General features: G+C 36.8%; 1 protein-coding gene across 2 annotated transcripts in view; it reads left to right on the top strand.

The window, feature by feature from the left end:
• Nucleotides 1-2,123: 2,123 nt before the first annotated feature.
• Nucleotides 2,124-18,575, top strand: part of LOC126075190 (NKG2-C type II integral membrane protein-like) — an 80,391-nt gene continuing 63,939 nt past the window's right edge. For both annotated transcript variants that reach the window (XM_049882492.1, XM_049882491.1), the window contains exon 1: nucleotides 2,124-2,209. In XM_049882492.1, the coding sequence (XP_049738449.1) occupies nucleotides 2,188-2,209 (22 nt within the window). In that variant the 5' untranslated portion in view covers nucleotides 2,124-2,187. The remainder of the gene's footprint in view (nucleotides 2,210-18,575) is intronic.

The following is an 18,575-nucleotide window of genomic DNA, read 5'->3' as shown; positions in this document are numbered from 1 at the left end:
TTCCTATTTTAAGAACTTTTACCAATACCTTACTATGTGGCAGACACAGTTAATATTTTTAACTGAATTCAGTTATTTAACTCTTACAGCTATCTTATGAGGGAAAGATTATCATAATTCCTGGAAGTGAAGAGGTCTTGGAGCACTTGCTAATGAAGATCAAAGACTACATCTTTCAGTACGGGTTACACCTCAACATAAAGAAAACCAAAATCCTCACAATAAGCAAAATCATGATAAATGGAGAAAATATTGAAGTTGTCAAGGATTTCATTTTACTTGAATCCACAATCAATGCCCATGGGAACAAGAGTGAAGAAATCAAAGGAAGCATTGCATTGGGCAAATCTGCTGCATAAGAACTCAAGAAAGTGTTAAAAAGCAAAGGTGTCAGTTTAAGGACTAAGGAGTGCCTGACCCAAGCCATGGTGTTTTCAAACGCCTCATGTGCATGTGAAAATGGGACAATGAATAAGGAAGACCAAAGAATTGGTGCCTTTGAATTGGAGTGTTGGCGAAGAATGTTGAATTTACCATGCACTGCCAAAAGAACAAACAAAGCTATCTTGAAAGAAGTACAGCCAGAATGCTGCTCCTTAGAAGCGAGGATGGTGAGACTTCTTCTCACATACTTTGAACATGCTATCAGAAGGAATCAGTCCCTAGAGAAAGACATCATGCTTGGTAAAGGAGAGGGTCAGTGAAAAAGAGGAAGCTCCTCAAGGAGTTGGACTGCCACAGAGGCTGCAATAATGGGCTCAAACATAACAGTGATCATGAGGTTGGACCAGGACCAATCAGTATTTCCTTCTGTTGTACACAGGGTTGCTATGAGTTGAAACCAACTTGACAGCCCCTAACAACAACAACAACATTTGCCATTTATATATTTCCTATGGTTAAGTGTCTATTCAAATATTTTGTTCATTTTTCATTAGATTTCTGTCTTCTTTTATTTGTTGTAAAAGTTCTTCTATATGCTAACTATAAGTCCTTTGTGATATTTTGCTAATATTTTCTCTCAGGTTGTGGCTTTACTTTTCATTTTAACCATATCTTTTCTAAAGGAGAGTTGTTGATGTTTTCATTTAGATTTTTAGGTTTCCTCCCAGAGAATATGTAGTTATAATTATTGCACTGTTATAATTTTTTTAAAATTTGTATAAAATTTTATTCATTCTTGTTAACTATGTCTTAAGAGATCTTTCTTTTTAAGAATTTCTTAAGATACGGTCAGCTAATGAATAAAATTTAATGTACGACGTTTCATAATTATAACAGTGAAAAAAGAAAAAATAGATTTGTGAAGGAGGATGGTTTTGTATCAGCAAATATTAAGTAGCAAAAGTTGCAGTTGCTCAGATTGACCTGTAAAACAATATTAATTACCTTCTGGTAATAATTTTATTGAATTAATGTTTGTGTACATTAACCAAACAAACAAACAAAAAAAACCCAGTGCCATTGAGTCAATTCCGACTTATAGCGACCCTATAGGACAGAATAGAACTGCCCCATAGAGTTTCCAAGGAGCACCTGGCAGATCCGAAGTGACGAACCTTTGGTTAGCAGCCGTAGCACTTAACCACTAGGCCACCAAGGTTTCCATGCACATTAACAGGAATGGCCATAATATTGGCATATAAATATATATAATGATTATAAGGTACATAAAAGGTCAAGCTTTCACAACCTAATCCTATACAAGCTCGTGGTTGTGAGGATCTTTTTAACATGTTCTAGGCTTTAGCATTGATAGTTGAGAGGCAAGCAACTTGACTGTATCATTGGACAAAATCTTCTTTCTCTAAAATTACTTATTCCGTGAAGACAAACATTTGAAATAAAATGATCTATGTGAAATATTATTATCAACAGTAACCAAAAGTCTCTGTTTGAGGTAGGAGTTGAGTTAAATTTGCTTCACAATTTTCGAAGTGTGATAATTTCCTGTTAAAATCTTGAGTGAAACTTTGCTCAGCATGCGGGTTTTTTTTTTTTTTTTTCCTTCTATTTTCAGATTCCTTTACATACTCAAAAGCAGTCTGAAAGAAGCAGATTTTTAAAATGCCTCTTTAGGATAACTAAAGGATAATTTGAATTCATTATCTTAGTATCTTTTGATATCCCAGTTATCACTGACTTTTGGTCATCACAGATATACAGCCTTCCCCTTAGAAGCACCACATGGCCATCAGGCTGGCATCAGGTAAGTGTAATTTTATTACATCTATTTTTACTTGAAATCATTTAATGATCTATTTTAAATGTAGTAAAGTAGGCAAAAATTTTAGTATAAATACACAATTAATTCAAAGTGGGTAATTGAAACATCCATGCCCATAATTTTGAGACAATAACAAAGTTCACATGTGTTAGAAGATTTTTTATGAAAAATCCTTAATAATTAAACAAGCGCATAAAAATACAGTAAAGTTTATTCATGAATCTAGCTTGAAGTGAAATCATGAAATAAAAAATTTAATTTTCCTATGGTTTTAGGTCTTTAAAAAATATTATCTGCTCTTTAATTTTTTTAAATGTATAATGGTATTATTCATAGAACGATTTCAGGTAAACGACATGTGACGAAGCACAATCTCTCATACACTTCTTGAATATGCTGAATAGGCAGAAATATTATGATAGGTAACATGTGTAAGATTTTTTCTTGAAAAAAAAGTGACTTGTTTCTTGGGACAACTATTTCAATTATTTTGGGTGTTCTGGAGATACCACGAATTTGGTGAGTTTTCGTGTACATAGGTTTTTTCGTACACAATCACATACAACCCATTGGCTCCAACAGTCTTAAATCTTCCACATTTTCTCCATTTCTGTCTCTGTAGATTCTCCATTGGCTCCATGGAGACTCACTGCTGAGATCCTGGGAATTATCTTTCTTAAATTAGTGTTCATAGTGATTATCGTAACAGTTCTCAATTTTCCTGGTAAGTAAGTCTATGCGAAAATGAACAGAAGAAAACTGTTAATAGAATAAGAACCTGAAATCCTCTCTCCTCTTAATATTACAGCAAATTGTTCTCTTTTTTGTGTGAGTATTTATAATCTTAAACTTAGTAAACATAAAAAAGAAACCTGATAATATGGAATTATTATGGAAGAAGTATTCTAAATTAATAAAAATTATCAATGATATTATGTAAGCATCTGATTGCTTCCATGTAAGTGCTGAAAAAAGATCTGATATAATATTCTGAAGACTTGGTTTAACAGACTAATAAAATAATTATAAATAACAGATGAATGAAGAAAAGGTTAAGCTGTAATCTGGCATCTGATAGAAGAGCTGTTGTTTTGGTTGTTGCTGCTGCTTATATTAGGTTGTAATGGCTTTTACTATTAGGTTTCCTTGGTTTAAAAAAAAAAATCTTAATATTTATCAATATTAGCCTAGTCACTGAAGGAATTACTACAAATTCAAAAAAAAACTTCATCTTCATGGTTGTACAATTATAATCATGCTGAGTTACTTTCATTCCTATAGCAACTTCAATCCAGGAACAAAAAAATTCTTCTCCAATAAGAACTGAGGCATAGGTAATGCCTCTAAAAGTTTTTCTTTTTTGTGGTTTGAACATTTTCCATTTGTTTTTAGAAGTAAAAAGAGATTGTTAGGAAAATTACCTAATAAAGGATGAATGATGTATTTTCACAAATGATCAGGATCTAAAGTTTAAACCTTGTAATCAGTGAATAAAAAACCAAAACCAAACCCGTTGTCATTCATTTGATTCCGACTCATAGCGACCCTATAGGACAGCGTGGGGCTGGCCATAGGGCTTCTAAGGAGTGCCTGGTGGATTCTAACTGTCGACCTTTTGGTTAGCAGCCAAACTTTTACCCACTATGCCACCAGGGTTTCCAATCAGTGAATAGAAGTATTAGTGATTAGCGGTAAAAAATATTTTTTTTAAACAACAGATCTCCTTTTTTCTTAGTGGCTTAAATCTGAAGATGCTATGATATGCTACACTGCTGTATCTTTCTAATTAAATGATGTTGTTACTTTTTTTTTTGGAATTTTTTAAGCATTTGAAATTCACATATATGTACCAGTAGTGGAATAAGAGTTAGATAAATATTTTTTTCTTACTTTTCACTTGTGTGTGTTTGAGTGTCTGCATACATATGCAAGTGTGTTCAAGATGTGGTTTACCTACAGCAATTGTTATCTCTCAGAAATGTCTATCAGAAAATAAAGAAGGGAATATACATAAGGTAGGAATTGGAAAAGCAGTGCTACAACACAAAAATAAGACAAAATAATATAGAAGATGTTATGGATGGAATTGTGTCTTCCAAAAATATGTGTCATAAATCCTAACGTCTATGCCTGTGGTCATAATCCCATTTAAGAATGGGTTGTGTTTGTTATGTTCATGAGACATGATTAGTGTAAGGTGTATCATGAGTCAGTCTCTTTTGAGATATAAAAGAAATTAAACAAACAAGTAGAGAAGCAGAGATGGGAAAAGAAAGAAACCAAGCCACAGGAAGATCGCCCAGGAGCAGAAGCTCGAGAGAGAAGGACCTTCTGCAGAGTTGCCAGAGAAACCATTCCCCTACAGCCAGCACCCTGAATTTGGGCTTCTAGATTGACTCGAGGGCACTGGGTTTTTACTGGGTTAGACCTGTAAGAAGGAGCCCTGGTGGTATAGTGTTTAGGAGCTTGCCAGCTAACCAAAAGGTTGGCAGTTCAAATCCATCAGCCACTCTATGGAAACCCTATGGGACAGTTCTCCTCTGTCTTCTAGGGTTTCATGATTCGGAACTGACCAGACCGTACCTAAAAACTGTGAGAAAATAATTTCCTGTTTGTTAAAGCCACACACTTGCGGTATTTCCATTATAGCAGCACTAGATAACAAAGACACAGGGTATAGGTCAATTCGACTTCATTAAAATTTTTAAAACTTCACTGAAATGGAAGGAAAAGTCAAATATATCAGCCAAGTCAAAGATGAATTCTACTTGAGAGAAAACATTTAAACGGTTATAATAACAAAACATGAATATGCAGAATATTGAAATAAAACATTCCAATCAATAAGAAAAAGAGAAAATAAATAATAATCCGTAGTGTGAGGGTGGGGAGATGGTTATAAATGAACAAAACTAATAAATGCTAAAATGCAAAATATAATACGTGAAAAGATGCTCACATTCACTGGCAATTAGGAAATACTTTTATTATATAATGGCATCCCATTTCAAGTCTAATAGGTTGATATAGATTTTTGAAAATCTGAGAGTTTAATAATGTTAGCATAGAAATAGATTAAAAATAGATTCATGTACTGTTGGTAAAATTTTAAAATAAGAGTAAAATCAAACTTTAGCCTTCTTTACAAATTATCACTATGTACCTTAAGGAGATTCTTGTTGAGATCCAAAAGGAAGCATGTAGGAGTATATTTGTTATAGCATTCTTTGACATAGAAAAAATAAAAAAAAACTATAAATATAAGTACATGGGTAATTTCTTATAAAAGTAAACATTACTGATCTACCTTCCTTAGCATGTACAATTTCTGTAAAATCTTGAGGGAGAAAGATATTTATATCCCCCAAAATTTGATAAAAATATTAAATAATATCTTTATACATCTATATGCACATATCTGTGTGTGTTTACACTATATACATATAAACAACATAAATATGATATGTAAATATATAAATTACTGTAGAGAGTATTTACATATTTATATGCAATCCTTCAAAATTATACTCTCAGGGTTGAATTTTTTCTTAAGTTCTTTCAGCTTGAGAAATCCCAAGCATGTTCTTCCCTTTGGTTTTCTCACTGCAGGTCTTTGCACATTTCATTATAATACTTTACTTTGTCTTCCCGGGGCCCCACTTTGAAATCTTCTGTTCAGCTCTTTTACTTCATTATTTCTTCCTCTTGCTTTAGCTAATCTAAGTTCAAGGGTAAGTTTCAGAGTCTCTTCTGACATCCATCTTTGTCTTTTCCTTCTTTGCTGTCTTTTTAATGACTTTTTGGTTTCTTTGGAGGCCTAGTGGTACAGTAGTTAATAGCTCAGCTGCTAACCAAGCAGTCAGCAATTTGAATCCACCAGCTGCTCCTTGGAAAAACTGTGGGGCAGTTCTACTCTATTAAAGTTTGCTATGAGCTGGAATTGACTGAACAGCAACGGATTTGTTTTTTTTCTGCTTTCATCATGTATGACGTCTTTTGTCATCCCACGGCTTGTCTGGTCTTCAGTCATTAGTGTTCAATGTATTATATCTATTCTTGGCATGATCTCCAAATTCAGGTGGGATATACTCAAGGTCGTATTTTGGTTCTTGTGGACTTATTTTAATTTTCTTCAATTTTAACTTAAACTTGCATAGGAATCATTGAGTGTCTTCACTGTCAGCCCCTGGCCTTGTTCTGACTGATGATATTGAGCTTTTCCGTGGCCTTCTTCCACAGATGTAGTTAATTTGATGCTTGTGCTTTCCAACCAGTGAGGTCCATACATATAGTCACTATTTATGTTGTTGAAAAAGATATTTGCAATGAAGAAGTTGTTGGTCTTGCAAAATTCTGTCATGCAATTTCCAGAGCCATTTCTGTCACCAAGACCATATTTACCAAGTACAGATCCTCCTTCTTTGTTTCCAACTTTGGCATTCCATTCACCAGTAATTATCAATGTATCTTGAATGCATATTTGATCAATTTCAGACTGCAGAAATTGGTAAGTATCTTCAGTTTCCTCATCTTTGATATTAGTGGTTTGTGGGAAAATTTGAGTAATAGCCTTATTAACTGGTCCTCTTTGTAGGCATATGGATAATATACTGTCACTGACAGTATTGCACTTCAGGATAGATATCAAAACGTTCCTTTTGAGGATGAATGCAACGCCGCTTCAATTTGTACATTCCCAGAATAGTAGACCATGATTGTCTGATTCAAAATGGCAAATACCAGTCCATTTCAGATCACTTATGCCTAGGATATTAATCTTTATGCATTCCATTTCATTTTTTACAACTTTCAATTTTCCTAGACTCATACTTTGTACATTCTATTTTCCAATTATTAATGAAATTTTTGCAGCTGTTTCTTCTCATTTTGAGTCTTGTCATATCACCAAATGAAGGTCCTGAAAGCTTGACTCCATCTCTGTCATTAAGGTCAATTCTACTTTGAGGCAGCAGCTCTTCCCCAGTCGTGTTTAGAATGTCTTCCAACCTGAGGGGCTTATCTTCTGGCAGTATATTAGACAGCGTTCCACTGCTATCCACAGGTTTTCATGGGCCAATTTCTTCAGAAGTAGACCACCAGGTGCTTCTTCCTAATCTTAGTCTGGAAGTTCAGCTGAAACCTGTAGACCATGGATGACCCTACCTGTATTTGAAATACATGTGACATAGCTTCCAGCATCACAGCAACACACAAGCCACCACAGTAGGACAAAATGACAGATGGGTTGTGCATCTGTGTAAGAATTACTATAAATTTGTTATTCTTCTCGGGTAATAAGAACCCAAAAAGATATGTTATGATTTTTTAAAGTTCTGATATTAATACAGGTTATATTTTGTCTCTACACTGGGGTATGAAAGATGATAATAGATTTTCATTAATTATAAAACTGATTAACGAATTTTCATAAATAAAGATTGCATAAAGGTATTCCTTCTTGTTTAGCAATAAGACAAAATACTCTTTTAAAAGCAATAGACCATTATGTATTCATTGCAATCGAATACGGGAAGTATTTGTACATTTACAGGGTGTGTATAGGATGGAGTCTTTGTTTGCTGGCCTTATATGTGTACATAAACTAGGGATTTTGAGGCTAACTTTCTTTGTATACATATATGAGTTTGTGTGTGTTTTTTTTTAATGTGTCAGTCTGTGAAGGTGTATATCTTGGTTATGGACATATATGTATGTACCTATGCAAATATGTCCATTAATTTTCATTTTTTAAATCAAATCATTTTCGGATAATGAATCATAATCTTTCTTAGGATATCACTGTGGTCCTTGTCCAAAGGTCTGCTTTATGTATTCGGACAATTGTTATTACATTAGTATTGAAAGAAAAATATGGGATGAGAGCTGGGTGGACGGTGCTTCTAAGAAATCTAATCTATTTTACATAGATTATGAAGACATGGTAAGATTTTTAAATTATTTCAACATTTCCTTGAAGGCTTATTTCAGTCAATATTATGTTTGTAGTATTCATGCATATTTTAACACATAGTTGTAGTTTATTTTCAAGACTTAGATTTTACAATGTTTTATTTATATATTATGCTATTAATGCTCATTTGCTTATTTTCAGTATTTACTTCTCATGAAAAACAATACTTCTATAAATGCTTTTCTCCTAAAATGAACATCTTTTTTTAAATTTTATTATACATAAATAACTATATATAGTTGCACAGACTGATCAGAAAGTGAGTAAAACCCATTGCTGTTGAGTCAATTCTGACTAATTATGACCCCAGAACTGCCCCATATGTTTTCTAAGACTGTTAATCTTTGTGGAAGCAGACGGCCACATCTTTTTCCCTCAAAGTGCACTTTGCAGCTGTTGGGTGGAGTGTTCTATGTATGTCTATGAGGTCCAGTTGGCTGATTGTGCCCTTTAGCTCTTCTGTATCTTTGTTGAGTTTCTTTCTAGATATTCTGTCCTTTACCGAGAGTGGTGTGTTGAAGTCTCCAACTATTATGGTGGAACTATCAATTTCTCTTTTCGGTGCTATTAGAGTTTATTTTATGTAATTTGGAGCCCTGTCATTGGGTATGTAGGTGTTTTTGTGGTTAAGCCTTTATGGTTAAGTCCCTTTAATCATTGTATTTTGCCTTTTTTTGTCTATTAGGGTGGATTTTGTTTTAATGTCTATTTTAACTGAGATTAGTGTTTCCAATCCTGCTCTTTTATGGTAGTTATTTGCTTGATATATTTTTTCCATCCTTTTATTTTTAATAAATTTACACCTCTGTTCCTAAGGTGTGTCTCTTGTAGACAGCGTATTGGTAGATCCTGTTTTATAATCCATTCTGTCACTCTCTCCCTTTATGAGTGCTTTTAGGGCATTCACATTCAGTGTAATTCTTGTGTGAGTTTATTGCTGTCATCTTGTAATGCTTTTTTTGTGATGCCTACGTTTTCCTTGTTCCCCTTACTGTCCTGTGCCGAATTCCTTTTGTTTGTGGATTTCTTTTGTTTTTGTAGATTTTGTTTTTATTGAGATTTTATATTTTTCTTCATTTGATGAGTAGGTTTGTTAACTTTCTTTGTGTTTACCCTGAAATTTACCCTTATCTTCCTAGGTTTGAACCTGTTTATTATTACCGGTTGCCCCTTGCCTTCCTCTCTAAACCTACACCATTTATGTCCTCTTTTACTGTTCTGACATTGTTGTTATTTACAGATTAACCTCTCTGGTTTCCTGTTGTAATTCTTTTCCTAGGTTGGTATCTGGATGGTACTAGCTTGCATCCTAGATTGAGGCTGTGATCTGATGTTGTTTGCTCTCAGGCTAAAGGACACCTTTTAATAATTGTTGTAAGCTCGGTTTGGTTTTTACAGATTCCCTTAATATATGTTTATCTGGAAATGTCCTAATTTCACCATCATATTTAAATGAGAGTTTTGCAATGTATATTATTCTTGGATGGCAATTTTTTTCTTTCAAGGTTTTATATATGTCTTCCATTACATTCTTGCCTGCATGTTTTCTGTTGAATAATCAGAGCTTAGTCTTCTTGTTTCTCCTCTGTATGTGACTTTTTGTTTTTCTCATGCTGCTCTTAGGAATTTTTCTTTGTTTTGATTTTAGCTAGTGTCTTAGTCATCTACTGCTGGTATAATAGAAATACTAGAACTGAATAGCTTTAACAAAGAAATTCATTCTCTCACAGTCTACTAGGCTGTAAATCCAAATTCAGGCTGACATCTCCAGCGGAAGGCTTTCTCTCTGTGACAGCTCTGGAGGAAAGTCCTTGTCATCAGTCTCCCCTTGGTCTGGGAACATCTCAGGAATGTCAGGTCCAAAGGATGCACTCTGCTCTTAGCACTGCTTTCTTGGTGGTATGTGGTTTCTTTGTCTGTCTGCTCATTTCTCTCTTTAATATCTCAAAAAAGATTGGCTTAAGACACCATCTAACCTTCTAAATCTCATCAATATGACTGCCACTAATCCATCTTATTATATCATAGTGATAGGATTTACAACACAGAGGGAAATCACATCAGAAGGTAAACTGGTAGACAATCATAGAGTCAAATGAGGGAATCATGACCTAGCCAATTTGACGGATATTTTGAGGGGGCACAATTCAATCCATGACAGTGAGTGTGATTATGATATGCCTTCGTCATTTTCTTTTCAGGTCTATCCTATATGCAGTTCTTTGAGCTTCTTGGATGGTCAGCTTTTCATCTTCCAATATATTAAGGAAGTTTTCTGTAATTAATTTTTCAGTGATCCTCTCTGTCTTTTCTGTTCACTTCCCCTGTTCTGGAATGCCAATCGCTTGAAAAATTTTTGCTTTTGATTGTATCCCACATAATTCTCAGGTTTTCTACATTTTTCTTTGTTCTTTTTACTGATTTTTTTCTCAAACAGAGCAGTATCCAATTGTACGTCTTCAATTCCACTGTTCCTGTCTTCCGTCATTTCAATCCTGCACCTCAGCACTTCTATGACACTTTCCAGTTCTGAAATCTTGTTGTTTATCTTTTGAATCTCTAATTGTTGTTTTTCTGTGATTTCTAGTTGTGATTTTATTTTGGCAATTTGTTCCTGTATCATTTTCCTAAATCCTCCTTTTATTTTTGTCTGTATTTTCCATGAATCTGCCTGCTTTTTCCATCAATTTGTCTATTTTTTTTTTCTCATTTTTTCTGCTTTTTGCTTCAACTCCAGGATAGCTCTGAATATTAGAGATTTGGATTCCCTGTCAGGTAGTTCTAGTGCCTTTTCTTGTACTGGAAAATCATCTACTGCTTTATTTTGGGCACCTACTGGAACCAACCTGTCCTGTTTTTTAAAATATATTTTGATATTGTCTGCTGTCATAGGAACATTCAGTAGTTATTTTCTTCACTTTTTGATTGTAGATCTGTTTGTTTCATCCTGTTCTTTTGTTTTATTTGGTTATGTCTGAGCAGGCAAGGTGTGCGATCCTTGATGTTTACTTGCCTGGGGTCATGATACTTTTCATCTCCTTGTCCAATGGGTAGGGCCAGTCATTCAGCTATGGTGCAGCAGGCCAGGTCCAGCTGAAGGGGAAGGGCTAAGATGGATTGTTTGTAGCTGGCTGGGTCTGTTGGGAATCAGTGCTGGCCAGACTCTGGTAGGCTGTGTGTGTGTTGCTCAGGGGAATGATGTTCAATGCATATTGCAGATAGGTAGGAAAGAGGGGAGAGGTTTCAATGTGCGGAGTTAATATAGGTCTGGAAAAGGGAGAGAGAGGAGAGAGAAACAGGACCCAAAAACAAACAAGACTGCTAAGTGAGCTTGCCGATGGAGTGGAGAGATGAGAAACTGATGCATTAAGAAAAACAAAAAGAAAAAAAGGGGGGGGAATAACTAGATAAAAATTTGGAAGAAAAAAGTCCCCAGGGGTCCCACCAGTGTGGTTTTAAAAACTGGAAGCAGCTCCCAAGCTGAGCAATATAGCTGAGGAGGTATAGATGTCACAGAGCACCAGGTATTTAGGAGACAGGAAAAGAAGGTAGGTATAGAGAGACAACAACTGGGAAATGAAGAAAGAGAGAAAGGTAGAAAGAGGAAATAAAAGAAAAATAATGAAAAAAAAATGTCCTCAGGGATCCCACTTACCCAGCTGTGCAGAATGGGGGAGTGGCTTCTAAGCCATGCAGTGCAGCTGGGCTAGAAGGGGCTTATACACCATGAAAAGAAAACAAAAAAACAGAATAGAGCAAAAACAAAAAGGAGAAAAAAAAAAAAAAACAACCTGGGATCCCACCAGCATGGTATTGCGGGCTGGGAAGTGAGTGGTACTTCTCAGCCTTTCAAGAAGAAGCAAAGATGGCACACAGAGCCAAGGGTTTTTGAGAAAGGAGGAGGATGTGGTGGGAGGCATTAAAGGAACCAAAGAAATGGAAAAAAGCAACATCAGAAATAGACAAATGGCATTCTTGGAGCCATGCAGTATGGACGGGGTGAACCCAAGTGGCCAGGGATTGAAGTAGGTGCCTCCAGGTCAGGGACTGTGGCTGGCAAGAAGCAGAAGAGTTTGGAGGGGATAGAAAAGTGGGGTTTAGAAAGTGTATATCGTGGTTACAGGGTGCTGTTTCCCCTTAGTCCCTGTCCACTGATCTAGGATGTGGGTGGGGCAAATCCAAGTGACACGGACACTGTACTTCCCTGCCAGCTGAGCCAATGCTGCCAGCTAGGACACATGGAAGTAGAGCAGCTGGAGAGGATTGAGGTGGGAAAGCATGTGTTGTTGGTTACCGGGTGCTCTGTCTCTTGCTGGAAGCTCCATGAAGCTGCTTTCTCGTGCTCCCATCTGCTGATCTCTGACAGGAGTCCAAGATGGTGAATCCGTGCTGCGTTAGCTGGTAAGGGACCTCTGAACATATCTCTCTTCACTCGCCTTCTCTGTCAGTTTCTTATTCCATTTGGTGCATGGCTGAGCCCTTTATCCCTTCATTTCACACTTCAGATTCAAGGACTGATATTTGTCTCTGTTTGCTTAGTTTTTCTGGTCTTTGGAGTGGACAGAAGTCATGGTGCTTCTGTCTATGGCTACATGTTGGCCAAGAGTCCTTAAGGATACATGCATTTTAAGGAAAGTTAATGACATTTATTGCATGTTATATATGTACCTGCCACCCAGCTGTCAATTTGTCACATTGTGGTGGCCTGTTTGTTGCTATAATGCTGGAAGCTATGTCACTCATATTTCAAATACCAGCAGGGTCACCCATGGTGGACACTTTTCAGTGGGACTTCCAGAATAAGATATATTATGAAGAAAGGCCTGATGATCTATTTATGAAAATTAGCCAATACGAAACTTATGGATCGCAACAGACTACTGTCCAACTAGCTTGCTTTGGACAAATCATCAGGTGGGATCCATTGCTAAAGGAGAATGTGTTTGGTGAAGCAGAGGCCTAGTAAGGACAAGGGAGACCTCAGTAAGATGGATTGGTATAGTGGCTACAACAATGAACTCAAACAGGCCAGCAACCCTGAAAATAATGCAGGATTGGGGAAAGTTTTGTTCTATACATAAGGTTGCCATGAGTCTCATCCTTAAAATCGTTGTTATGCTTGAGCTCATTGTTGCAGCCACTGTGTCAGTCCATCTCATTGAGGGTCTTCCACTTTTCCACTGACCATTTACTCTGCCAAACATGATGTCCTTCTCCAGGGACTGATTCCTCCTGACAACATGTCCAAAGTATGTAAGATGCAGTCTTGCCATCCTTGCTTCTAAGGAGCATTCTGATTGTACTTCTAAGACAGATTTGTTCATTCTTTTGGCAGTCCATGGTATACTCAATATTCTTCGCCAACACCACAATTCAAAGCCGTCAATTCTTCTTCAGTCTTCCTTATTCATTGTCCAGCTTTCACATGCATATGATGTGAGTGAAAATACCATGGCTTGGGTCAGGCGTACCTTAGTCTTCAAGGTGACATCTTTGCTCTTCAACACTTTGAAGAGCTCCTTTGCAGCAGATTTACCCAACCAATGTGTCTTTTGATTTCTTGACTGCTGCTTCCATGGCTGTTGATTGTGTATCCAAGTAAAATGAAACCCTTGACAATTTCAATCTTTTCTCCATTTATCATGATGTTGCTCATTGGGCCACTTGTGAGGATTTTTGTTTATGTTGAGGTGCAATTCATATTGAAGGCAGTAGTCTTTGATCTTCATTAGTAAGTGCTTCAAGTCCTCTTCACTTTCAGCAAGCAAGGTTGTGTCTTCCGCATTATGCAGGTCGTTAAAGAGCCTTCCTCCAATCCTGATGCCCCTTTCTTCTTCAGATAGTCCAGGTTCTCAGATTATTTGCTCAGCATACAGATTGAATAGGTATGGTGAAAGAATACAACCCTGACACACACCTTTCCTGACTTTAAACCAATCAGTACCCCCTTGTTCTGTCCAAACAACTGCTTCTTGATCTGTGTAAAGGTTGATCATGAGCACAATTAAGTGTTCTGGAATTCCCTTTCTTCCCAATGTTATCCATAATTTGTTATGATCCACACAGTCAAATGCCTTTGCAGAGTCAATAAAACACAAGTAAACATCCTTCTGATATTCTCTGCTTTCAGGCAGGATCCATCTAACATCAGCAATGATATCCTTGGTTCCACGTCCTCTTCTGAAACCAGCCTGAAATTCTTTTAGTTCCCTGCCAATGTACTGCTTCAGCTGTTTTTGAAAGATCTTCATCAAAATTTTGCTTGTGTGTGATATTAATGATATTGTTCTATAATTTCCAAATTCTGTTGGATCACCTTTCTTGGGAATAGGCATAAATATGGATCTCTTCCAGTCAGTTGGCCAGGAAGATGTCTTCCATATTTCTTGGTGTAGACAAGTGAGCACCTCCAGTGCTGCATCTGTTTGTTGAAACATCTCAGTTGATATTCCATCAGTTCCTGGAGCCATGTTTTTTGCCAATGCCTTCAGAGCAGCTAGGACTTCTAACTTCAGCACTATTATTTCCTGATCATATGCCACCTCTTCAAATGTTTGCACATTGACTAATTCTTTTTGGTATAATGACTCTGTGTATTCCTTCCATCTTCTTTTGATGCTTCCTGAATCGTTTAATATTTTTCCCATGGAATCCTTCACTATTGCAACTCGAGGCTTGAATTGTTTCTTCAGTCCTTTCAGCTTGAGAAATGCGGAGCATGTTCTTCCCTCTGGTTTTCCATCTCCAGCTCTTTGCAGACGTTGTTATAATACATTTCTTTGAACTTTTCAAGATCTATCCTGAAGTACAACGCTGTCAGTGATAGGATAATATCCATACACCTACAAGGAAGAGCAGTTAATACTACTATTATTCAAATTTATGCACCAACCACTAAGGCCAAAGATGAAGAAATGGAAGACTTTTATCAGCTGTTGCAGTCTGAAATCGAGTGAATATGCAATTAAGATGCATTGACAATTACTGGCAATTGGAATGCAAAACTTGGAAAAAAGAAGAAGGGTCAGAAGTTGGAAAATATGGCCTTGGTGATAGAAACAATGGCAGACATCGAATGATAGAATTTTGCAAGACCAACTACTTCATTGCAAATGCCTTCTTTCACCAACATAAACGGTGACTATTTTTTTTTTATACACATGGACCTCTCCAGATGGAACACACAGAAATCAAATTGAGTACATCTGTGGAAAGAGACTATGGAGAAGCTCGATATCATCAGTCAGAACAAGGCCAGGGGCCGACTGCAGAACGGACCATCAATTGCTCATATGCAAGTGCAAGCTGAAACTGAAGAAAATCAGAGCATGTGCACGAGAGCCAAAATATGACCTTGAGTACATACCACTTGAATTTAGAGACCATCTTAAGAATAGATTTGTCCCATTGAACACTAGTGACCAAGGACCAGAGAAGTTGTGGAATGACATCAAGCACATCATACATGAAAAAGCAAGAGATCATTGAAAAGACAGGAAAGAAAGAAAAGAGCAAGATGAATGTCAGAGGAGACTCTGAAATTTGCTCTCCAATGCTGAGCAGCTAAAGCAAAAGGAAGAATTGATGAAGTAAAAGAACTGAACAGAAGATTTCAAAGGGCCTCTCGAGAAGATAAAGTAAAGTAGTATAATGACATGTTCAAAGAGCTGGAGATGGCAAACCTTAAATCATACCGAATGTTAAATGAAGACAATTACAAAGTCATACTTTTGCCTAATATGATACAACTAATATGTATACAACTGAAAACACTCTAGTCATATTTACATTTTATATTTTATAAATGAGGAAACAAATTATTTGGCTCATTTATATTAGGAAGGTGTACTCAGCAACTACACTCCCCATTTCTGCAATCGGTTCACATGGTCATAAATGGTATTTAGAACTACCTTCTACCACCAGCCATTTTGTATTCTCTTTATCCTCAACAAGCACCTCAGTTGGTCATGATACTTTGCCTTTTAGGGTGACCCAAACCTTCACTCCTGAAGGGTCTGGGCCATTAGTGCTCATGTTGGTTTCCACTGACTTTAATCACAGGTCATTGAAGCACTAAGAGATTGACTGTATTTCAGACACATTCGTCTTTACCTCCTTTTTGTAGTATCAATCAAGTTCTTCTTGGTAACCAGGATCAATCACACCTTCCAATACAGTAACTCCCTTCTTTGCCTGCTAATCCAGAGGCATGAGGAGCCCAAAGTGGCCGGGTGGCATGCTTAACTTCCAGTTCAATGGAATCTGTGGTGTGTCTTCTGATGGGAACGTTTCTGCTTTTGTAACTAATACCACTAGACCGAGGGAGCGTAGGGTCACAGGGAGAGAAGCAAAAATTTTACGTGTGGGTCACTAGGGGTAATAGTGAGTGGTGCCACTCCCATTTTCATTCCTTGATTCCTCGACCCATGAATCCTGGCTATGGGACCCAGCACCATATATAATACACTGATTTAGAGCTTATACAGCTTCCTGGAGAACATTTTCCCAACGTTGTTAAGGTATTGCAACCTAGCTGGCACTGTAATTGTGTCTTTATAAGGCCATTCCATCTTTCTTTCAAGCCAGCAGCTTCAGGATGATGGGGAACATGGTAAGACCAGTGAATTCCATGTGCATGGGCCCATTGCTGCACTTCATTTGCTGTGAAGTGAGTCTCTTGATCTGAGGCAATTCTGTGTGGGATACCATGATGGTGGATAAGGCATTCTGTGTGTCCACAGAAGTATTGCATGCTGGGAAGGCAAAGTCATATCCATAGCAAGTGTCTATTCCAGTTACAACGAAATGCTGCCCTTTCCATGATGGAAGCAGTCCAGCGTAAGCAAACTGCCAACAGGTTGCTGGCTAATTACCTCAGTGAATAGTGCCATAAGAAGGACTTAGTGTTGGTCTCTGCTGTTGGCAGATTGGGCAGTCAGCCGTGGCTATAACCAAGTTGGCCTTGATAGGTGGAAGCGCATGTTGCTAAGCCCATGCATAAGCTCCATCCTTGCCACCATGGCCACTTAGTGCATGAGCTAAATTAGGCAATGATAGGAGTGGCTGGAGAAGGAGGCTGACTAGTATCCATACAACATATTATCCTATTCATGGTATTGTTAAAATTCTCTACTGCTGAGGCCACCGTTGGTGATCATTCACATTGGACACAAATATATTCATGTTTTCTGCATAATCAGGGAAGAGATAGATCCACTTACCTCTCCCCCAGACCTCCCCTACCAGTTTTCTGTCTTGCTATGTTGAAAGAAAGCTCACCAAGGACAAAATTTTTCTCAAAATATACAACAGATCTACATATAGTTCTAATTATATACACCTTTTAGAAGAAAATATAGAATTAAATCTTTGTGACTATGTTGGGCACTGGTTTCTTAGATATTACATAAGAAGCTTAAATGCTAAAAGAAAAAATACATTGAATTTCATCAAAATTATTGCTTTATTGCTTCAGGAATACTTGTAGAACTGAAAGGACAACTGACAGGATGAGATAAAATATTTTCAAATCAGGGAAATGAAAAGGAAATTGTATCCAGACTATAAAAACTCAATAATAAAAGACTAATAGCTCAATGTAAACATGGGTTTTGAATAGGCATTTTTCAAAAAAGATATATAAATGGCTAATTAGTACATGAAAAGATGTTAAGCATCATTAATTATCAGAGAAATGCAAATCCAAACCAAAAGAAGATATCACTTCATACCTAACAAAAAGTCAACCCTATTGCTGTTGATATACAGTGACCCTAAAGTACAGAGTATAAGTGTCCCATACGGTTCTAAGGAGAGGCTGGTGGATTTGCACTGCTGACCTTTTGGTTAACATCTGGGCTCTCAACCACTGTGTTGCCAGGGCTCCTCATAGGTAACACCGAAACCAAAAACCAACCCATTATCGTCTAGTCAATTCCGACTCATAGTGACCCTGTAGAACAGAGTAGAATTGCCACATAGGATTTCCAAGGAGCGGCATCTCTGGGTGAGTTTGAACCTTCAACCTTTTGGCTAGTAGTCTAGTGCTTAACCTTTTACACTACCCAGGAAAAGCCTTTAGTATATGTAGGATTGTTCAATTTTCTATTTTTCGTACTTCATTTTGGTAATTTTCATTTTCTCAGAATTCTGTATTTCATACAGACATTAAAATATACTTATAATATTTTCTTATCTATTTAATATCTCTAAGAAACAAAATGGTGTTCCCATTTTTATTCCAGATATGTAATTTGTCCTTTCTCCACTTTTTTTCCTGGACAGTCTTATCCATGATTTATCAATTTTAATGTCTTTTCAATGAAAAAAATTGCCTTGTTGAGCCTCTCTATTGTAGTCTTTGTACTTTGTCAT

The sequence above is a fragment of the Elephas maximus genome, chromosome 4 (assembly GCF_024166365.1).
Source record: "Elephas maximus indicus isolate mEleMax1 chromosome 4, mEleMax1 primary haplotype, whole genome shotgun sequence".
Taxonomy (NCBI): domain Eukaryota; kingdom Metazoa; phylum Chordata; class Mammalia; order Proboscidea; family Elephantidae; genus Elephas; species Elephas maximus.
This window is presented reverse-complemented; position numbering and strand designations above follow the sequence as displayed.